Source organism: Pristis pectinata, chromosome 4, assembly GCF_009764475.1.
Source record: "Pristis pectinata isolate sPriPec2 chromosome 4, sPriPec2.1.pri, whole genome shotgun sequence".
Lineage (NCBI taxonomy): Eukaryota > Metazoa > Chordata > Chondrichthyes > Rhinopristiformes > Pristidae > Pristis > Pristis pectinata.
Window position 1 is genome coordinate 95,558,964 of NC_067408.1, and position 24,183 is coordinate 95,583,146.

At 41.8% G+C, this 24,183-nt stretch overlaps 2 protein-coding genes across 5 annotated transcripts in view; one reads left to right on the top strand and one right to left on the bottom strand.

The window, feature by feature from the left end:
* Nucleotides 1–10,574, bottom strand: part of LOC127569058 (E3 ubiquitin-protein ligase DZIP3-like) — a 91,168-nt gene extending 80,594 nt beyond the window's left edge. For both annotated transcript variants that reach the window (XM_052013348.1, XM_052013346.1), the window contains exon 1: nt 9,606–10,574. Coding sequence is in view for 1 of the 2 variants with exons in the window: in XM_052013346.1 (XP_051869306.1) it covers nt 9,606–9,618 (13 nt within the window). In the remaining variant the exon portion in view is untranslated. The remainder of the gene's footprint in view (nt 1–9,605) is intronic.
* si:ch73-264p11.1 (uncharacterized protein LOC100000923 homolog) overlaps nt 10,267–24,183 on the top strand; it is a 38,407-nt gene continuing 24,490 nt past the window's right edge. For 2 of the 3 annotated variants that reach the window (XM_052013353.1, XM_052013354.1), the window contains exons 1-2: nt 14,069–14,102; nt 21,562–21,604. The gene's annotated coding sequence lies outside the window, so the exon portion shown is untranslated. Of the gene's footprint in view, nt 10,286–14,068; nt 14,103–21,561; nt 21,605–24,183 lie in introns of those variants that run through there. The other variant, XM_052013355.1, reaches the window with a different exon arrangement.

Sequence of the window (24,183 nt, forward strand, 5' to 3'; positions counted from 1 at the left end):
ACAAGTGCTGTGGTTAATGTGCTAGTAACCTCTTGGTCACAGTGCCTACACTGCTGGGCTACAGTGAGCAAATCACTAACCAGCCAGAAGACTTCAAGCAAGTTGACAACTACTAGACATCATGAAGTCTATTCTAATATTAGTTGTAGTTGTTATACATTTAGTCATAATGCTCATACTACATGTCTTATAATAATCTACATCTTTATTGTTTAAAGGCGATCATTAGTAGAATTATTCAAACTCGTGCAAGTGCATCCACTGATTTACCTAACCATGACACAAGGCTACAAATGCTTTGAAGGACATGTGTATATTCTTGTACATATTATATAATAATTCTAAATGGGTGATTTAGAATCAAAGGGGGGATTGTTGGATTCGACTGTTTTAATTAGCTTTTTAACATGTATGGTGTTGAATACACCTCAAGTGGCTGCACAAGGAATGGCCGCTTGCTAGCTTATTGGTTTGTCCATCAGGTGAATATGTGTTTTTTCTCATTGGTTGGTTTGGCCACAGTATCTAATAGGTTTCCTGATTGGACTATTGTTAGCTAAAGAGCATCTCTTATCTCAGGTATAAAAGGTGTTGCTTTTTGTTAATCTCTCTCTTGCTCTTCCTCCCCCCTGGCCCGGGCGTATCTTTTGTTCCCTTTGTCTAGGCTCACCAAAGCTAGTGCCATGTGCTCTCTGACTCTGTTTTAAACTTTTCCAATAAAACTTTGTTGTTTTATTGAAGCACCAAGTTGTTTTCAACTCATTCCTGGACTCCTGAAAGAACCTGTGGATTCAAAAATAACCAGATCCAACAGCAGTGAGATGCTTGGCCTAGTTTTTGCATAATATGATGTTGTTTGCAAAAAACCCCTCTAAAAGGGGATATTAAATGATCCAAGAATCACTTAACACCCACGGCTGCTCCAATCATCAAAGGTCTATTGCTTTATACCGACGGGAGTAAGCTGCTGGATGTCCCAGGGAACTTCTTCACCAAACGAAGGAAAGCATACATTTTTTATACATTTTCTTCAGCCCATTCTGGCTGGCTAAGACCAATCATAATATTAATTGATTACACAAATGACATACATCTCCAATCAAGTCAATAATTAGACATCACCTGGCTGCGTGATCAACGTGGTCAGTTCTGAGCTGTCTCATGATGTTTATCAAACAACCTTATCCACCATCCTTGTGTATTTACTGTAAATCCTTTGTGCTGATAAGAGGGGCCCTACTCAGCAGATTATGACTGCAGTATCCACACGAATGTGGTCAAGCCCCACAATACTTTACATTAGGTCTACAGTTCTCCATTTTATAACATAATATGCAGTTACAGGTATGGTTGACATTAACAGCCTTTGCTATGGCTGACATTAACACCTCCAACAAAGGAAGAAGAGGAGGTGATTATGGAGATATGACAATAAATATACTTATTCCATATTTGGGAAGTTTGAGTGAAATTCCATCCCTACCACGTGCCTTCCTACCTGCAGGGAAATCAATAGCCTTTACAAGCTCATGTACTGAAGATTCCACGTCAAGCTCATCTATGCCAGGTAGCTGCAGAAGAACATTAACCATGGGTGAGAGGTATCTGTCTCATGTGATTATAGCTCAGAATTGTGCTCTACCCAGCGAACCATGTCCTTGTTCCAGTCAGTAATCATTTCTCCACCAATACACACAAAATGCTGGAGGAACTCAGCAGGTCAGGCAGCATCCATGGAGGGAAATAAACAGTTGATGTTTCAGGTCGAAACCCTTCATCAAGACTGGAAAGGAAGAGGGCAGAAGCCAGAATAAGAAGGTCGGGGGAGGGGAGGAGCACAGGCTGGCAGGTGATTGGTGAGTCCAGGTGAGAGGGGGAAGGTAGGTGGGTGGGGGAAAGAGGGGATGAAAGGGAGTGATGCAAGAAAGCCCCTCTAGGGCCTTACCTTTGTCCCCTGCGCCCACACCTCAACAGGTTCCACGCCCGCCATGACACCGAGCTCTTCTTCCATCGCCTCTGTCTCCAAGCCTACTTCTTTGCCAAGGATTCCCCCCCCCCCCCCCCAATGATGACCCCTGCTCCCGCCTGAAGTCTTCTTCCTCCAATATCACTCCCTTTCATTCCCCCATCCACCTACCTTCCCCCTCTCACCTGGAATCACCTATCACCTGCCAGCCTGTGCTCTCCCCCTCCCCCGACCTTCTTATTGCTGGCTTCTGCCCTCTCCCAGTCCTGATGAAGGGTCTCGACACAAAACGTCGAATGATTATTTCCCTCTGTAGGTACTGCCTGACCTGCTGAGTTCATCCAGCATTTTACGTGTATTGCTCCAGATTCCAGCATCTGCAGAATCTTATGTGTCTCAATTATTTCTCCACATATAGATTCAGCTTTGGGGATAGGATGGCCAAATGTTCTCTTAATATCATCACAAAGTTAGATTTCCATTGTTGCTATCAATTTCCCGGCAAGAGTTGATCCAGTCCTGGCTTGCACAGTATATTACTGTATTTTGCATGACTGCCTTGGTTAGTTAAATATCTTGGTTTTTTTTTTAGAATTGTGTGACAAGTTGTGTTCTTTGCTTCAATGACCACCATTTCTGTCATTAACTTATATAGGGAGATGGCTCAAACCAAGAGACCTGTACAGTACCCAAAGCTCAGCTTTTAATGATGTTAGTAAAATGAATATGAAAACGTTCAACATTGATTGTGACAAGTAGGAAACTAGAGATTGCAAAAGCAACTTGCGTCACTGGCTGAGAGCCAGGATGCACCACCATGACAATCAGTTATTTCAACATCTCTGCAATAGATACCGGCAGTGTAAACACGATCAGAGAATTATAGATCACCCAATATCATTTGTCAATTACATTTTCAGTGGTGGCATATGGCAGACCCTGCCTTTCCTAAATTGGCATGCTTAGTCAGCAGAAATAGCCTCGCCCAAGTTTGATAACTACATTTTCATCTCATGTAAATAACAAAACCAAAGACAAGTTCTTTATTAGTCATAAGTACATCGAAACACACAGTGAAATGCATCTTTTGCGTAGAGTGTTCTGGGGGCAGCCCGCAAGTGTCGCCACATCAAAATAAATATTAATCCCTTTGTTAGCAAATTTCAAACTAAATTTGTATGGCATTCTTGAGCATCCAACTTCCAAATTGATCTCTATGTGGAATTTCAGAATTTTGCCCACACACACATGCAGGAATAGAACAAAGAACAGTACAGCACAGCACAGGAACAGGTCGCTTGGCCTATGATGTTTGTGCTGACCAAGGTGCCAAATTAAACTAATCCCATCTGCCTGCATGTGGTCTATATCCCTCCATTCTGTTCATGTGTCTGTCTAAATGCCTCTTAAACATCACTATCATTTCTGGCAGTGTGTTCCAGGCACCTACTACTTTGAGTAAAAACCTTGCCTTGTTAATCTCCTTTAAACTTCCTCCTTCTCACCTTAAAGTTATGCCTGCTAGCATTTGACATTTCCACCCAGGGAAAAAGACTCTGATTATTACCCTTTCAATGCCTCCCATAAATTTTATACACTTTAGCCTCCAACGCCCCAAGGGAAAAGAAATCCAAATCTGTCTAACCTCTCCTTATAGCTAATACTCTTAAATCCAGGTAACATCCTGGTGAACCTCCTCTGCACCCTCTCCAAAGCCACAACATCTTTCCTGTAATGCTGCAACCAGAACTGCTCCAAATGTGACTAACCAAAGTTTTATAACAGTTGCTACATGACTTGCCAACTTTTATCCTCAGTGCCCCGACCGATGAAGGCAAGCATCCCGCAAGCCTTCTTTAACACACTAAGTGGTGTTGCCACTTTCATGGACTTGCACCCCAAGATCCTTCTGTGCATCAATGATCCTAAGGCTCCTGCCATTTACTGTATACTTTCCTCTTACATTTGACCTCCCAAGGTGCAGCACATCACACTGGATTGGATTACACTCCATCTCCCATTTCTCTGCCCATATTTGTATCTGATCTAAATCCTGCCATATCCTTTGACAACCTCCCTCACTATCCACTTTAATTCAGAGTTTTCTGAAGCATCAAGATAACTGTCAGTGTTTTTCTTAAATTGAAAGTGACATGCCAGTGGGATTGGTAAATACTAAGTTTCCACATGCACTTCAGCTGTAAGCAAATGATGCAATTTTCTCAATTTTCTAAAGGTAATGAAAACTGATACCAGTACAAAGAGCTGGTTATAATCACATCAACTATATTTTTTAAATTATTTTTTTTAGCAAGTATAGAAAGATAGATGTCAATCTATAAAACAATTGATTTACTTAGAATGATAGAATCACAGAATTGTACAGCACAGAAACGGGCCCTTTTTAAATTCTCACAGTTGCATTTTTGCTCATTTCTAATGGTCCTAGTCAGATTTCAGATTGGGGCCATTATAATTCTGATTTCTGACCATCATGCAGTGTATACTTCATTTTTTCAGAAATAAAGAACTGCTTCTTATAAATGACTTCATTCTGGAATTCTTTTTCCATGTAGAATCAACTAAATTACATATTTGCACAATAATACTTGAGAAGTTAGCCAGATTTTCATTAGAAGAGTCCTAATGTATTGGCTACAGGGCATTTTCTTAACCCAAACTTAACAGTACACTATCTGTGCAATCTAACTGCATTTGAGACACCATATTGCATTAATTACAAGATCAGATTCAACAATACTACCCTTCTATCCCATTACTCCAAATATTCACCTGTCCCATCCTAAGCTGTATTCTGTACAAATTCTAACTGCACCACTTGCAACTCATTCTCCACCAAGCCTTATGACCCCAAAAACCCATTGGCACACTTTTTCAACACGCAAATTTCAAAATCACTTTACTTGAAACAAGGAGGCACTAAGCAGAGGTTTGGCACCTCCTTGCCAAACAATGCATAATCATGGCTGAGCAAAATGTTTTTTAAAATTATGCCTTCCTTCTACCTTATCCCAAAAGAAGCTTGTAGCCAATGAAATGGTGTTGTTGCTACAATGTGGCATATGAGGTTGTTGCTACAGTGTGGCATATGAGACAACAAATATGCACACAGCAAAGCTCCACAAACAGAAATGATAAAGAATAATGAATCATGATTACAGTTCATTGCATTGCTACCCATAACCTTCCAGTGGGCCTTTGTGCAACAACTAGCATTAGAAATCCGTTTTAACATGGCACCTTCTACAAGGGTTCTTTAGGGATTTGTGGGAAGGATAAGGAATATCATGTCTATCAGATTAAAGAATCAATATTTAATCCAATATAAAATCATGTACAGAAAAATCAAAGAGAGAGAAAGAAAGGTAGGATTGAGAAATAATAGAAACAAATGTTAAATTTTTTAAAATTATCTCCAACAAATATTTGAGGAAGTAGATAACACTTACCAAAATATTAATTTTGGTGCCCAGAGGTTGTTGGGAAAAATTCTCACTTATTACAACATTAAAAATCTACTATCATTGGAACAGAACAGTCTAATGTTGACTGACATATCTTATGGTAACTAACAAGCAATTGGGCATTAACAAGTCATTAGTCTCTGGTGCAGCACCCAAACCCAACTCAGAGACAACATCGCTACTGAAAAGCAAAAAAAGTGCAGATCCCAGAAATATGAAAACAGAAATTGCTGGGGGTACTTAACAAGGTCATATAGCGTCCACAGAGAGTCAGAGTCATTGTCATAGAGGGAAACGGAATTAATGTTTCTGGTCAAGGATCGTTCATCAGAACTTCAATTGAAGAAAGGCTGGTCCCCAAAACCCATGTACAAGGAGGATCAAGTTTTTTTTTGCCTGGAAACTATCCGTGCACCTGTCCAAATTACAGCTGTTGCAGCAAATCACTTGGGAAATAAACAGTTATTCTGTGCCCAAGGGGAAATTCTACTCAGAACGTTTACAAAATACAAGTTTTATAAATGAATAGGAAACAAAATGAGACAAGTTCATGAGTCACCTCTGTTTCCAGTAGATGATGGGATGTCTGTGCCATTTCCTGCACTTTCCTCTAATTGGAAAATTTCAGAAACTGTGCAATCACTTTCTATCCTTTACACAAACCATCTCTTCCACTTGATTTCTTTATTTCTAGGTATAGGGCATTGAGCAGTTTCTACAGCAGGCCCACTATTCCCATTTAATATTCTCAGTGCTGTGGTTATTTCCACCGGCCTACCCATTTCATTCTTTTTGGGGTTTTTTGTGGTGACACTACCTTCCAAGTAATGCTTCCTTTTACTTTAACCAAATGTTTTCTTCTACAATTGTTGACAGGTCCTCAGAGTCACACAGCACAGTAACAGGCCTTTTAACCCATCAACTCCATTTCACCATCAAGCACCCATTTACAATAATCCTGTATCTTTTAATTTCATGCATTTTATTTTCACCCCTTGTCTTCCCTCCAAAAACCCAAAAAGTTATTCTTCCTCTCCAAAGGGGATTACATCCTCCCTAAACTACAGTTCAAACTTAAAGTAATCTGCATGAATCCACCGTCTTCCTCTAGCAAATGGAAGAGGTGCAAGACCTTTACACCACCTGGCCACCAAAAACTCCTCCAGGTGAATCAATTATTCACTTGTACTTTTCATACCGTGTACTGTGTTCACTGTTCAAAATACGGTCTACATTAGAGACCAAACACAGACTGGATGATTCCTAGGGGGAACATTTCCACTTCGATTGTAACTGCGACCTTCCAGTTTCCAATTGCCTGTTGTTTTAACCTTATGCCCCACTGTAACTTGTGTTCATAATCTCCTACACGGTGCCAATGAAGAACAAGAAACACCAATTCAGCACTTTACTGACATCCAGATTTAACACTTACTTCAATGATTTCAGATTGAAATCATACAAACAAACAAATTAATAGCACGAGTCTACCACTCACTCCCTCAAGCCCACTCCACCATTTAGTAAGATCATGGCTGATCTGCTTGTAAACTCAACTTCACATTCCTCTCTACCCACAGTAAACTTTTATCCCCTTGCTTATCAAGTCTCTAACTGTACCTGAAAAAAACTCAAAGATAATGCCTGTACTGCCTTTGCGGAAGAGTTCTAAAGAGTCACTGTTGCAGAAAACAAACGTTTCATCTATTGTATCTTAAATGGGCAATCCCTTACTTTTAAGCAGTGACCCCTAGTTCTTAATTCTCCCACAAGAAACATCCTCTCCACATCCACCTTTTAAAGACCCTTCAGGTTCTTGTATATTTCAATCAAGTCTCTTCTCAGTCTTCTAAACTCCAATGGATACAAACCTAGTCTGTCCAGTCTTTCCTTAGAGGCAACCTGACCAATCCAGTGTAGTAAACCTCTGAACTTCCTATATATTGTCTTTCCTTTAAGAAGATCATTACTGAACACTGCTTTAGGTGTGGTCTCAAAAATACTCCATATAGCTAAAGCGCACTATTGTATTCAATTTCACCAGCAGAGAACAATATATTCTGTTAGCTCTCCTAATCATGTGCTGTATTTCCATTAACATGCACTAGGATCCTTCTGCATCTCAGAAATATTTTCCATTGTCCCAATCTGCAACTGTTGTTAAGATTACTCTGCTGCTGTTATTTATACTTCATCTAGGTCTTGCCTCTACGTTATTTGTTTGTTAAATTACCATCATCATTTACAAGAACACAAGATACTGTAAAAAGTCAGATCAGCCAAAATCAGTGTTCTGATGAAAGGTCATCAACCTGAAATGTTAATTCTGTTTCTCTGTCCACACATGCTGTCTGACTTGCTCAGCATTTTCAGTACTTTTGAGAGTTTTGTTTTGCTTTTTACCTACTACTTCCTCATAATTTTAAAGGAAGTAAAAAAAAGGCCTATTAAATGAATGATGAAATGAAAAACAGTTCAAATAAACGGCATCAGATATTACTGCTTACTGGCCCAATAGCTCAAATCAAATGTAGATGGTGTTCTCCCTTTGTTCTACATTTAATAGCTTTTCAATGACTTTCTCATAACTACGTTGTCAGCCTGGGTTACATGATTAGCGTCTGAGTGAACCTGGACACTTTTATTACTCAGGTAAGTGTCACCACTGATGAACAGTTCATGCATTACACTTATAGGCAGGGATAACATACTCCATCTACAAATCCATCTGCACTTTCACTAGGATAAAATGAAAGAGCAATGAGCTAGTATTCCACATTGGGGGGGGGGGGGGGGGGTGGTGGTGGTGAATAGCCACAAACACCAGAATAAAAGGACAAGAAGGAGGTGACAGAGGAAGAAACCCTCATTAGATTTAAGTGTCTGAAAAAACACTTCAATTGTCAAGGCATGGAAGGGTACCAGCCAACTGCTGGAAAATGGGATCTTGATGGTCTGCATGGAAATGGTCTGTTTCTGTGATGTATGACCTTATGATATATATTCTACTATAAACTCCCACAAAAGAGTGGCGCAGCTAGAAAAACTATGGCCTTACAGTTCCAGCAATCTGGATTCAGTTCTGACTTCTGGCGCTGGTCTGTGACCACATAGGTTTCCTCTCGTATCACAAAGATGTGGCTTGGTAGGTTAATTCGTCACTGTGGGCAGCATGGTAGCACATGGGTGGTATGGTAGTGTAGCGGTTAGCGTAATGCTATTACAGTGCCAGCAACCAGGGTTCAATCCCGGCCACTGTATGTAAGGAATTTGTACGTTCCCCCCGCAACTGCGTGGATTTCCTCCAGGTGCTCCGGTTTCCTCCCACATTCCAAAGACGTACAGGTTAGGAAGTTGTGGGCATGCTATGTTGGTGCTGGAAGCGTGGCGACACTTGTGGGCTGCCCCCATAACATTCTACGCAAAGATGCATTTCACTGTGTTTCGATGTACATGTGACTAATAAAAAAACCTTATCTTAAGTTGCTCCTAGCATGTAGGCAAGTGGTAGAATCTGGTGGGGGTGAGGGCGAGGGTGAGGGTGGGAACTTGACACTAACGTGGGGAACAGGTTACAGGTAAAATAAACGAGGGCTGGAATTACACTATGAACCAGCACAGGCTTGATGGGCCGAAATAGCCTCCAATGTCATATGGAAATATTCCAGTTGTCTTATTCTTAATTCTGGTGTGAGCTAAATACCAGTATTTCCAGGTCAGAGGCATTTCATTCTAAACTACGCGTGGTTATTTCTTTTCTTAAAAGATTCTGCCCACCAACGTCCAATAACTATGCTTAAAAAAAAGTTTCGAGTCATACTGCTGCAATGATAGGAAAGAGAAGGCCCAATCTAATTCCTGGTCGGATAAGAACAAAGAATATTTCGTTGCCTTGCAGATGGTGCGCGTACCTATTTCACGCTGGGCGGTTTCCAAGAGCTGAGGGACAACCAGCCCTGAACACATGAAGTTAACAAAAGCTGAGGCTGCATCAACACCCTGAGGAAGTTGAGTTGCCAAGTTTCTAAATATAGATATTGGCCGAGTTGGAGCATGAGGTACTTCGTATGAACCAGACACCATTTCTACGCACGTTAAACCCCAGCTTGACACAAAATACGCAGCTAAGCTACGACACAAGACGCAAAGCCTACCTTTTTCAGCCATAAGTCTTCTCAGAGACCTTCATTCAACTGTCACCAATCCACTCCGCTTCCGGGTTACGTGTGCTTCCTGTTTTTCGTTAAAGCGAATGAATGCGAGAGAAGCACGGAGAATAAACACTCCCTTGGCTTCCCATGATTATGGGTTGCGGCAGAGGCGCCGCTAAAAGGCAGGATTTATGGAAAATGTCTGTTTGTTCGCCCACTTCTAATCAGACCTCGAAACTTTGTGGAAGATTGAAGCTTTATTTAATAATCCAACCGAAGGGTAGCGGGAAGAAAAGTCGTTATATTTTGCATAGATTCGCCCCTTTTCGGGCTTGTTTCAGTGAGGTAGAGGAAGGGAGGACGAAGTGAAACCCGCCCCTCCCGCGGGCAAACGGAGAGGGAAGGGCTGCACAAGAGGCTACGGGGACTGGAATCTGGAGCAGGGCGTAAACTGGGTCGAGCAGCAACTGTGGAAGCAAAGGGGTGGTCGATAGTTCGGATTGAGACCCTGCATCAGGACTGAGGGAAGAGAGCCCATGTTTCGAAGTGAGAGGGAGGGGTGGGCAGAGGGTGATAGGTGGAAACGTTTTTTAATTGGGCGGATGTCGCAGGGTGGGGTTGGGGTGTCGTGGCAGAGGTTCGTGGGTGATCGCCAGACAGATAAGACAAAACAAAACGGGCAGGTAGTCCAGGGGGCCTTTTGCTTCCCAACTGTTCTGAGCACTAATGGGGGAGTAATTTCCTTTGGGCATTGCGTGTACAGCTTCACAATTGGATGTCTCAGCAGCACAGGAAGAAGGGCTGGAGATAGGGAAAAGTCAACAGCGAGGGGGAGCAGGAATGGTTCCAGGAGCTATGTTGCTTCCCCAGAGAATATCACTGAGCAGTTAGAGAAAACTCCAGAGGGTGAACAGTCAAGGGTCATATTCCACATCGGTGTCAGTGTGGTAGGTAGAAGAGATGAGGGCCTGCAGGTGGATGTTAGGGAGGTAGTTCGGATTTTGAAAAGGGCTAATCGCTAGATTACTTCCTGACTCACAGACCAGTGAGTGTAGATGTGGGGTGGGGTCAGCACATAAAGTTGTGGCTGAAGGAGGCAAGGATCTTGATTCCTGGAGTACTGGAACCAGTTCTGGGAGTGTGAGATCTGTACAGAAAGTTCTTAGCTGACGCAGACTAAGAAAGACCGAATAGATGTGTGCTTAATCACTGAAGTGTATTAAATGTTACTGATCTGCAGGTACAATTAATTCTGGGATTACGATGTAGCAATAAGAGATCTTTAATATGGGCAGGAATGGCTGCCAAATATTTCTGGATACAAGGTGTTCAGGAAAAGTACGGGTGAAAAGAAATGAATAAGGGCAGAAATATTGATGAAGGAGAATATTGTAGTGCTGGAGAGAGGATATCCTGCAAAAATCAAAGGTTAAATCAATCTGTTTAGAGTCTAGAGACAATAGAGCTGTGATTATGCTACTGGGTTTGTTCCATAAATCATCAATTTATGGGAAGAATATTGAGATTTGCAAGGAAATTCCAGGAATGTGATAATGGGTGAATTCAATTATTCAAATGTAGACTGCAAAAGCAAGAACATAAAGAGCAAAAAGGGAGAGGAATTTCTCGTGAGTCCAGGGGGAACTTCCTTGATCAGTATATTTTTGGCCCAACACTCTTTCCCCTCCTGAGTTTTGTGCGGCCTCCCAATAATATACTTACCTCTACTGGACTTGCTTCTGGGAAATGAATAAGGCCACATAGAGCAAGCTTCAGTCAAGAACATGCAGGAAATAGCTATTCTAATCATGGTATTATGATCGATCTCCAAAGATAGAATCCTCCAAAGTAAAAGCAGTCAATTGGAGAAGTCAATGGGATGAGAACATCTCTAGCCTGGGTACACCTGAACCAAGGGTTTGCTGGAAAATTTATTTGAACGAGAGGCCTTTAAGGTGGAGATAATTAAGCTTGTAGATGCTCCCTCTGATGGACACCTGGCACTGCTGCACTACCACAAGACTGAACCTTTGGCAGTTCAGTGCCCCTTCAACATTTCCCCAATGATGGTGGGGAAGATGGCTAGTGAGTGTGGACAGGGTCTGGGCTAAGCTGCAGGCTTTGGGCAACATGGCTGTTGGGAACCGTAAGGAGGGTGATCAGGGAGCTGCCATGAAGGGCATGAGCAGCAGCAGAGGGGTGAGGCTGTATCACTGAGACAGAGCGAGCAGCTGTCAGTTGAAGGTGTGGGGAGTAGAGGAATCAGATGGGAAAGAAAGGGTTTAATGGGAAGAGGGTGAGGATGGGGGAATGGAGGTGGGAGAGACTGAGGGAAGCAATTAGGGGGAGGGTAACAGGTAGGGAGACTAAGAGAGCATAGGGACTGAAGTGGGGAGATGTTTAAAGTGGGGGGGCTTGCAAGGGAGGGGCCAAGAGTAGGAGGGTTTGGGGAAGGTCATGTGTATGACTATATGGTCAGAGCAGTATGTATGGGTTTTAACCACAAACGTGTGTAAAATTTATGTGCAGCTGAGCCTCATCTCCAATCGCCCTTGACACTGGACCAAGACCTCACACCTCGCCAATGCAGCTGGTGTGCAACAAACCTCCACTTATGGTGGGCTATTATGTGTCTGACACCTGGACAAGGTTGTCAAAGCCATCCCAAATGCTCCTTCCCCACTTTGAAAGTCATGGGCCAGGGATTCCCTGCAGTCAGTGGGGATGGTGCATTTTTCAGGAGATTTTGTGAACATCCTTAATTTTTTCCTCTGCCCACCTAATAATCTTCCCATTACAGAGCTCAGAATAAAGTATCTGTCTGGGCATGAAAATGACATGGCCTGCCCAATGGAGTCAAATGAGTGTACTTAGGACCTCAATGCTGGGACAGTTGGCCTGGGAGAGAGCACTAATTTTGGTTTACTTATCCTTGCAGAGGATTGTGTGGAGCGTTGTATAGACACCCACACACAGATGGAGGGCTCACGCAAAGATTTCTTACCTGCCTTCTCCTCCTCCTTCCCTCCCATCCTTCCCTTGATGCTTCTCAGCCTCAATCCTCCCAATCCTTAAAGTCTTCATCAGTGCCCACCCCTTCCCTACCCTCCTCCCACCTTCCCTCAGATCCCTTCCCTCTAGTCCTTACACTTCCTTCCCTCTCTTCTGCATCCTGTCATTTGGCTCCTTCCTTCCTTCACTGGACTGGGCACCCCTTCTCCTCTATCCTCTGGCCCTCTGTACCTTCACTTGTCTGTTTCTCACCCCTGCCCCACCCCCCCCTCCCCCCACGTCCTATTTCACCCACTGAAAGCATGTGATGGCCTCTGAGTGCTCAGATTAGTAATCTGCTGGTCCTCGGTTCATTTACCATCAAGGACGCCTTTAAACCCCTCGAGCCTCTGTATCCCATGTTGCATATATAGTCGTGGGGTCTCTGTCTCCTTTGCTTGTCTGATTGTCTGTGCTCGGGCTAGCAATCATCATGTGTTTCTGTGTTCTTACCACCACGGCTGCCTTTAAACTCATGAGATCTCTGTCTCCAGCATTGTCCTTTAAACTCAAGGGGCCTCTGCAGCAGTGACAGTAAATTGTCAAGCGGATTAGTAGTCTGAGCGCTGGGAAACCATCACATTCCTTCACCTGGTCAGTGATTTTCTCCTGAGGGTTTTCTAGGAGAGTTTTGGGGATCTGGCTAAGCCCCTGGCTGAGTGGCTGGCAGCTGGAAAGTGGGGGTTGGCCTGGCATGAGGGAGACAGTGACTGTTAACCCATGGGAACTGACCCCAAACTCATGGGGCTAACCCATGACTCACTCAACTACTCTCTGTACTCATCTGTTTTCCATGTGACATTTACTCAAATGTATGTGACTAATATATTCACTAATGATATTAGAAAAGAGGAAGTCAATCAGTATTTTGCTAAAGTCAATCAGTATCTTGCTGAATTCTAGTTCAGTGTTAATTGCTCCAAAAATGTACATTCAAAAATGATTCAAATTATTCAAAATGTAGGTTAGCAAGTTAAATCAACAGCAGGATGAACATGGTAAAGGTAACAGACAAACTACAAGAGAACCATGATACTGACAATCACATCATTTCTAAAATGGGGTGCACAGAACTGGATACAATACCCCAGTTGGTGCCAGACCCGACTTTCTTGCGCGTTTATCTATTTCAAAAGCTCATGATCCTGCGTCTTTTTTTCTACTCACGTTCCCAGTCTGTGCTACCACTTGTAATGATTTATCCATATAACCCTCCAGACCTCTTGTTATATCACCCTATCATTAAGAAAAGGATTGGTCCTAGTACTGAACTCCAGTTACACCATTATAACACTTCCCTGCTGTCAGAAAAACAGCTTTCACTTCTATTTTCTGTTCTCTGTCACTTTGCTAATTTTCTGTTCAAACTACAACTTGCCTAGGAGAATTCCAAGCACAAGCTGGAGGAACAGCACCTCGTTTTCCATCTTGGAACCTTGCAGCCTAACGGTTTGAACGTTGAATTCTCCCGCTTTAAGTAATCCCCACACCCACCCCCAACCATGCTTCTTTTCTTCCCTTTCCTAGCCTCTCTCTCTTTTTTCTACCCTTTTTTTTCCTTTCTCTCCTTACTCCTTTCCTTTCTCTTTTGACCCATTCCCCAGTGGATCTGCTCTCCCCAACTTCCCCGCACCTGCCTATCACTATCTCTTACCTGCATCCACCTATCACCACCTTGTGCCCACCCCGCCTCCCCTCTTTTGTCCACCTATCACTGTTCTGCTTTTCCCTCCAATATACTGGGCTTCCCCTTTTCCTATCTTCAGACCCAAAGAAGAGTCCTGACCCGAAACATTGACTGCCTGCTTTTCTCCACAGATACTGCCTGACCTGCTGAGTTCCTCCAGCATCATAGTGTTTTACAACTTGCCTTTCATGTGCTTCAATCTTGATGGAAAGCCTATTTTGTGGCATTTTATCAAATATCTTTTAAAAGTCCATTTACATCACATGAACTACTTCTACCTCATTGATCCTCTCTGTTATTCACAAGAAAAAACTGTCAACTTAAGATCAACTTGCTTTTAACAAAACCATACTGGCTTCCCCTCATCAATCCATACTAATCCGTTATCTAACTCTATCTCTGATGATCATTTTAGAAAATTTCAAAGTTAAAATGACTCACCAACAGTTGTTGGGTTGATACTTTTTGAAAAGGGTGCAATTTTTTAATGTTCCATTCCAAGGGTGCTATTTCCATATCTACAGAGATTTGGAAGATAAAGGCCAATGTTTCCACAATGACCCTCCTTACTTCATCTATGGTACTTTTAAAAAGGTACAGGACTTGGGAGAGACATGGGGTCTGCATTCAAATCTTCGCAAATTGACAGTGAATGCTACAAAGTTAATACATGTTAAGAATCCAAATAGGATCTTTTACTTTCTAGAGACAAAGTGAAAAAGCAACAAAGTGTGCTGAATCTTTGGAAAGCATTGGTTAGGCCCTCCCTAAGGTATTTATTTTTCAGCCACTTCACCAACACATCGACATCTCTGCATTCTGTAAAGCTGGTGAATGGATTTTACTCTAGAAACAATTTCAATGTTTACTACTTTCAAAGACTTTTATGGATAGAACCAGACATACCATGACATTCTTGTTACTTACGTGTTGATTTGTAAATATTTTCTAGGTAGCCATATCAAAGAGTTTCTGAGCAACATGTTTGTATTCATATAAATAGATTCTTTAGGATTTTCTCTCAGTTCATAGCTTGTTTGAAAAGTTCATTGGAGTCGGAGTTCCTTAAACCATCCTGGAATAGAAAACAAGAACAGGGCCTTCGGCCCACCTTGTCTTTACTGACCAAGTACCTCTCTTTACTAATCCCATTTACCAGCATTTAGTCTGTAGCCTACTATGCCTTAACAATTTAAGTGCACATCCAGATGCTTCTTAAGTGCTTGTATGTCTACGATTTGGATTATGAAATAAATGGCTTTGTGGCCAAGTTTTCCGTTGATACAAAGATAGGTGGAGGAGCGGGTAGTGTTGAGGAAACGGAGAGTCTGCAGAGAGACTTGGATAGACTAGGGGAATGGGCAAAGAAGTGGCAAATGAAATACAATGTTGGAAAGTGTATGGTCATGCACTTTGGTAGAAGAAATAAACGGGCAGACTATTATTTAAATGGGGAGAGAATTCAAAATTCAGAGATGTGAAAGGACTTGGGAGTCCTCATGCAGGATACCCTAAAAGTTAACCTCCAGGTTGAATCAGTGGTGAGGAAGGCGAATGCAATGTTGGCATTCATTTCTAGAGGAATAGAGTATAAGAGCAGGGTGTGATGTTGAGGCTCTATAAGGCATTGGTAAGACCTCACTTAGAAGACTGTGTGCAGTTTTGGGCTCATTATTTAAGAAAGGATGTGCTGACATTGGAGAGGGTTCAGAGAAGGTTCACTAGAATGATTCCAGGAATGAGAGGGTTAACATATGAGGAGCGTTTGATGGCTCTTGGGCCGTACTCCTTGGAGTTCAGAAGAATGAGGGGGGACCTCATAGAAACATTTTGAATGTTAAAAGGCCTGGACAGAGTAGATGTGGCAAAGTTGTTTCCCATGGTAGGGGAGTGTAGTACAAGAGGGCACGACTTCAGGATTGAAGGGCACCCATTCAGAACAGAGATGTGGAGAAATTTCTTTAGCCAGAGAGTGGTGAATCTGTGGAATTTGTTGCCACAGGCAGCTGTGGAGGCAAAGTCATTGGGTGTATTTAAGGCAGAGATAGATAGGTATCTGAGTAGCCAGGGCATCAAAGGTTATGGTGAGAAGGCGGGAGAGTGGGGCTAAATGGGAGAATGGATCAGCTCATGATAGAATGGCGGAGCAGACTCGATAGGCCGAATGGCTGACTTCTGCTCCTTTGTCTTATGGTTTAAGTGCTGTGACAATATATGCCTATACCACATTCTTTAGGCAGTGCATTCCAGATTTCAACCAAACTCACGGTGAAAAAAATCTTCCTCCAATCCCCTCCAAACCTCCTACTCCTCACCTTAAACCTATGCCTTCTGGTCTCAGATGCATCTACCATGGGGAAAAGTTTCTTATTATCTAGCTTATCTATACCTCTCATAATCTTGTACACCTTTGTTAGGTATCCTCCTCAGCTCCAGAGAAAACAAACCCAGCCTATCCAGACATTCCTTACAACTGAAATGTTTCATTCCAGGCAATATCCTGATGAAACTCCTCTGCACCCTCTCCAGTGAAATCATGTCCTTCATACAGTGTGACCACCAGAACTGTACACAACATCCCAGCTGTGGCCTATCCGATGCTTTATAAATTTTAACAAGACCTCCCCCTGTTCTTGCATTCTATGCCTCAGCAGATGAAGGCAAGCATCCCATATGCCTTCTTCACCATCCTACCTATCTGTGCTGCCACCTTCAGAGATCTTTGGCCTTGTACACCAAGATCCCTTTGTTCCTCAATACTCCTTTCAAGTTCCTAGGAGTAAAGATCACCAATAGCCTGCCCTGATCCAATCACATAGATGCCATGGCCAAGAAAGCACACCAGTGCCTCTACTTCCACAGGAGGCTAAAGATATTTGGCATGACCCTCACCAATTTTTATAGATGCCCTATAGAAAGCATCCTATCAGATGCATCACGGCTTGGTATGGCAACTGTTCTGCCTGAGACCGCAAGAAACTGCAGAGAGTTGTGGCCACAACTCAGTACATCATGAAAACCAACCTCCCCTTTATGGACTCTGTCTACAATTCTCACTGCCTTGGTAAAGCAGCCAACATAATCAAGGACCCTTCTACCTGAGACCTTCTCTCTTCTCCCCCCACCCATCAGGCAGAAGATACAAAAGCCTGAAAAGCACATACCACCAGGCTCAAGGACAGCCTTTGTAAGACTATTGAACAGGCCTCTTGTATGATAAGATGGACTTATGACCTCATGATATGCCTCATCATGGTCTTGCATCTCATTGTCTGCCTGCACTGCACTTTCTCTGTAACTAACACTATGTTCTGCACTCTGTTATTGCTTTTGCCTTGTACTACCTCGATTACTGATGTGATGAAATGATCTGCATGGATGGCATGCAAAACCAAGTTTGTCACTGTACCTTGGTACATGTGACAATAATAAACCAATTTACCCTAGGGACCTACCATTCACTGTGTACTTCCTACCCTTAATAGACCCCACCCACCCCCCTCCAAAATGCATCATCTTTGACATCAGGATTAAATTCTTCCATTATCCTGTCCAATTTACTAGCTGATCAATATCATTCTGTACCCTAAGATTATCCTCATCACAATCAACAATATCACCAATTTTTGTGTCACTGCAAACTTACTAATCATACCTCCTAAGTTCACATTTTTTTAAATTTAATTAAATTAATTTTTTAAAAAAAGTTTTATTTAAAATTTAAATTTAAATTTATTTAAAACAGGCCTTTCTGGCTCAACGAGTCCGCGCCGCCCATTTTGAACCCAAATTAACTTACCCGTATGTCTTTGCAATGTGGGAGGAAACTGGAGCACCTGGAGGAAACCCACGCAGACACGGGAGAACGTACAAACTCCTTACAGACAGCGACGGGAATCGAACCCCGATCGCTGGCGCTGTAAACAAACAGCAAGAGTCCAGCACTAATCCCTGTGGTACATTACTGATCACAGTCTTCCAATCACAAAAGCATCCTTCCACCATCCATCTCCTATTACCAAGCTAGCTTTGAATCCAATTTGCCAACTTGCCTTGGGACCCACCATGTGCACCAGCCTTCCATGTGGGACTTTGTCAAAGGTCTTCTGGAAGTAATGTAAACTATATCAACTGCACTGCCCTCATCATTATACTTAGTTAGGTCTTTAAAAATTCAGTTTAAATTAGTCAGAGATGGAGCTTCCACCAACAAACCTGTGCTGATAATCTCTGATCAATCCATTCCTTTCCAAGTGTAGATGAATCCAGTCCCTCAGAGTTCTTTCCAAGAACTTCCCTACCACAGATGTTAGATTAACTGGCCTGTAATTACCTGGTGTATCCCTGCTGTCCCCCTTGGGACATAGAACAGTACAGCAGAGGGACAGGCCCTTCGGCCTATGATGATGAGCCGAACTAATTAAGCTAATGACACCTAATTAAACTAATCTCTTCTGCTTGCACATGGTCCATATCCCTCCATTCTCTGCATATTCATGTGCCTATCTTAGAGCCTCTTAAACACCTCGATCGTATCTGTCTCCACCACCACCCCTGGCAGCATATTCCAGGCATCCACCACTCTCTGAGTAAAAAAAAACTTTTGCCCTGCACACCTCCTTTGAACTTTCCCCCCTCACCTTAAATGCATGCCCTCTAGTAGACATTTCGACCCTGGGAAAAAGGTACCAGCTGTCTATCTATGCCACTCATAATTTTATAAACTTCTATCAAGTCTCCCCTCAGCTTCCGCTGCTCCAGAGTAAACAATCGTAGATAAGATATCTTTATTAGTCACATGTACATCAAAACACACAGTGAAATGCACTTTTGCGTAGAGTGTTCTGGGGGCAGCCCACAAGTGTCGCCATGCTTCCGTCGCCAACATAGCATGCCCACAACTTCCCAACCCGTACATCTTTTGGAATGTAGGAGGAAACCGGACCACCCAGAGGAAACCCACACAGTCACAGGGAGAACATACAAACTCTTTACAGACAGCAGCTGGAATTGAACCCGGGTCGCTGGTGCTGTAACAGCATTATGCTGACCACTACACTACAGTGCCATTAGTTTGTCCAACCTCTCCTTAAAACACATGCCCTCTAATCCAGGCAACATCCTGGTAAACCTCTTCTGCAACCTCTCCATAGTCTCCACATTCCTCCTATAATGGGGTGACCAGAAGTGAAAGGATGGTTTCCATTTATTCAATACTCTCATATGATATAGATCCCTTTTCAATAACTTTTCAATTTAAAGGAACATTGATGACATAATATTGCTCTGTTTTATTGAGAAATTTCAGTCCAGTTTTTTTTCTTTTTTTTGTCTCCTTTTTTTGAAATTTTCTTTATAGTTTAGTTTGTTATATTATTTACAATTTTTTTTATTGATTTGGGGATTCTTTTTTTTCTTTTATATATACAATAAATCTTTTTCTTTCTTTTCTTTTATATTATGTTCATCTACTAAGAGATCATGAGATCCAAAGAATTTTTTTATATTTCATTATTTTTTATGATTATCTATGTCATGATTGTTCTCTTGATCTCTTTGTATTACATGTACAATCATCGATGTTATATATTAATCTGTATTAATTTGGAAACTAATAAAAAGATTGAAAAGAAAAAAAAAGAATTATTAAAGTTAGGGGCCAAGTACGTAGAGTTTCCCAGATATCTGACTGTCAAATATATGAATTAGGAAAAAGAGCAGGCCACTAGACCCATCACGTTGTTCTCACTATTTAATAAGATCATAGCTGATCAGACTGTAGCCTCAACTCGTCCCAAGAGGGCACAAGAGTGACAATGGTGCGCTGTACACAAAATGTGTTAACACTACCAATGTATAGAACCAACAAATGCTGTGACTATTTAGACTGAACAACACTGTGAATGTAAAGAAACCCATGCACTTTGTTTACTGTATTTTTTCTATATATATTTTTAAGAGTAACGTTTTTGAATTTTTTTTTGCCCAACCCCAGTATCTTTTCACCCCTTGCCTATCAAGAATCTATCTATTTCTGCCTTAGACTCAGCTTCCACTGCCCTTTGAGGAGAGCGTTCCAAAGACTGATAATTATCTGAAAGAAAAAAATTCACTTAATCTCCTCTCAACTGGTGATCACCACCCTTGTCTGCTACCCTCCCCCCCCAACCCATGTTCCCCCACATGAGGAAACATCATCTCCAAATCCACTCCATCAAGACACTTCAGAATCTTACGTTTCAATCAAGTCACTTCTCACTCTTCTAGACTCCAGTGGATATAAGCCTTATATGTCCAACCTCTCCTCATGAGACAACCTGCCCATTCCAGGTATTAGTCTAATAAACCTTCCTTAAATAAGGAGATCGATACTGTACACAGTATGCTATATGTGGTACTTGGATATTTCCTAGAGTAAGTCAGAAAAGTGCTAAGACAACATGGTTCACACGTCCGATTTAAGCTCACAGCCTGAAAAATGTTCAACAGCATTATTGCTTTGGCTCATGAGTCTATGAGCAAAAGGAGTGTGTGGCTGATGGAGAAGAGTACTTTCATATTTTTTATATCTTGCAAACAGGAAGATGCATTTCTACAGCACCTTTTATGACCCCAGGATGTTCTGAAGTGCTAATAAAATGTGTTCATGTTCTTGTAGAGTGGGAAATTCAGCAACTGATTTGAGATGAAATAATGATATGACAATGATCAAATCATCTGTTTTAGTGACGTTTCTTGCAATAAAAAATGACCATCTTATTCAAATGCCTCTATCTCTGATGGTGCAGCAACTGAAATGTAAACCACGATTTCGTGGTCAAGTCTATGGACTGAACTGTGAACTGACAACCTTCTAACTCAATGGCTGCAATTGATATTTGGAGAGAAAATTACAGCTACCTGCAGTTATTAGAAATGGATAAACTGATATTTTCATTCCTGGGCTACATGTATTTTGCAATCCTGTCAGTTTTCAATACAATATTGAATTTTACAGCTTCAGCATTGTAGTAATTTAATGTTCAAATTCAGACAAAATAGAAACCATTTCAGAGCTTTTGAATTACCCTTATAGTATTGTCTACTGATTCAATCCATTTAGGTCTTAGAAACCATTTTTCCACTTCCTGTTTGACCAATTGCTTCATTTCCGCAAAGTTTCTTGAAAGATATTAATCTATGTTTCAAGGACTTGCTAATTATTTTTCTTCTGATTTGTAGTAGAACTTATCGAATAACAAAATCAGTTCCAACAGAAGACAAGGTAAGATTCGCTCTTTAAATATATGTAGTTAAGTTAAGAAAAGCCACAGAAGCTATAAAATAAGCTGTAGAGTCTGTGCTATGTTTACTTAAAGGGCGTTTATAATAAATACCAAATTGCAAATCATTTTCAGGAAATTCAGGAATTTTAAGGAAATCTGGTAAGATTTGTAAAAGTAACATGTATGATGTGATCAGGTCTGGAGCCAAGTGGTCTTGACAAAACCCAAGCTAGTATTTGTGAGCAGATTATTTGTAAATACCATTTGATAGTAATGTCGACAAAAGCTTGCCTTGATTTGCTGATAATTGATAGTGTCCTGATGGGGTATTAATTGGCTGAATTGGATTTGTTCTGCATTTTTAAGGGCAAAATGTAATGAGACAAGTTTCCACATTGCTGGGTAGATGCCAGCTGTAAAGAAATAAAGCTAGTCCTGGAGTGCAAGTGTTCAGCAATATTGCCGGGATAATTTCTGGTCCTATCAATAGTCCAGCAGCAGCTGGAGTCACTGTGGAGCATCCAAGAACTTCATGGATAGCACGTTTAGAGAGGTAGTCACACTGCAACTTAAGCCTGAACAAGCACAGAGGACAGGGGTAACCACCAGACAGACTAGGAGAGCAGGCAGGTGATGCAGAAGTACTCTAAGTCAGTTTCACTCTCTAACCGATTTTCTTGTTTGGATACTGCTGGTGGTGATTGTTCTTTGGTGGAGTGCAGTCAGAGTCGGGAGAAAGGCACTGCAACTGGCTCAAAGTGCACAGAAGGGGAGGGGGAAGAGGGAAAGAACAAAAGTGATGCGTGATTCAGTAGTCAGAAGAACAAACAAGTTTAGCCACAGACATGACTCCAGGAGAGTACATTGGCTTCCTGATACTGAATGGCTGCAAAATATCCTGGAAGGGGAGGAAAAACAACCAAGAGATAGAGCTTCATATATGTACCAATGACATTCGTAGAGAAAGGAATAAGGTCCTGCAGGCAGAACTAGGAAAGAGATTAAAAAGCAGGACCTCAAAGGTAGTAATTTCAAGATTACTCCCAGTGCAATGTGTGATTAAGTATAGAAACAGGAGGATGGAGCAGATAAATGCGTGGCTGGAGAGAAGGTGCAGGAGGGAGGGCTTTAGATTTCTCAAGTATTGGAACAATTTCTAGGGTAGGTGGGATCTTTGCAAAACAGACAGGCTGCACCTCAGAAGAGTCAGGACTAATGTTCTTGCAAAGGGATTTGAACATATCACAGCGCAGAAAGAGGCCATTTGGACTGTCAGGTCCATGTCAGCTCCAAGCAGACCAATCCCATCAGTCTTGATGTCCCTTGTCTTATTCTCATGATGCCCCCTCTCTCTTACATTCCCATCAACTGTATCTGAAGAGAAGGACTGCAGATGCTGGAATCTATAATGCCGGAGGAACTCAGCAGGCCAGGCAGCATCTGTGGCGAAAAGCAGGCGGTCAACGTTTCGGGTCAGGCCCCTTCCTCAGGACTGAAGATAGGAAAAGGGGAAGCCCAGTATATAGGAGGGAAAAGCAGAGCAGTGATAGGCAGACAAAGGAGGGGAGGTGGGGTGGGCACAAGGTGGTGATAGGTAGGTGCAAGTAAGAGTTAGTGATAGACAGGTGCCTCTCCCACACCTGCCTATCACCTGAATCTACCTATCACCGCCATATTTTGGAAGGGCAGGCGACAAGGAAGAGGGGATGGTGTAGCAGTATTAATAAAGAAAGAGATCATTGCAGTGATGAGAAATGATCATGGCACAACAGATCAGCATGTAGATTTAGAATCAATCTGTGTTGAGCTTAAAAATAGCAAGAGGCAGAAAACATTGGTAGGAATTACTTACAGACCACTAAATAGTTGTAATATTGAGTGTGGCATAGATCAGGAATATAGAGGTGCATATAACTGAGGTAGTCCAGTAATCACAGGAGACTTTAACCTACATGTAGACTGGATGAATCAAATTTGCTCTGATAAGGAGGAAGTTGAATTCATGGACTTTGTATGAGATGCTCTTCTGGTTCAATATGTGGAAGAACCAAACATTTTAAAAGTAATTTTCAATTTTTTTGCAATGAGAAATCGTTGAATGATGAGCTTGTTGTCAAGGGGATTTCAGAAGAGCGTTCGTAATATGATAGATAAAAACAGAAAATGTTGAAGTACTCAGCAGGTCAGGCTCCATCCATGGAAAGTGAAATGGAGTTAACATTTCTATTTTCCCCACAAATGCAAGCCAGACCTACTGAATATTTCCGTCATTTTCTGTTTTTATTTTAGATTTCCAGCACCTGCGGTGTTTTCGATTTTCGTTTACATTGTGTTTTGAAATGATTCAATGCAAAGATAAGGCCTTAAATCTAAATGAAGGATACTATGAAGAAGAGAGTTAGTGTCGTTGATTGTGAGAAAACCTTGAAAGGCATGTTGGTGGACAGGAAATGCTTAGCAATAAAAGAAATAGTGCAGAAGATGCCAAGAAAAGGAAACATGATTAATTGGTAGCTGACCCGAGAAATTAAAGATAAGATTAAACCAAAGGAAGAGGCTTATAAAATTGACAGAAATA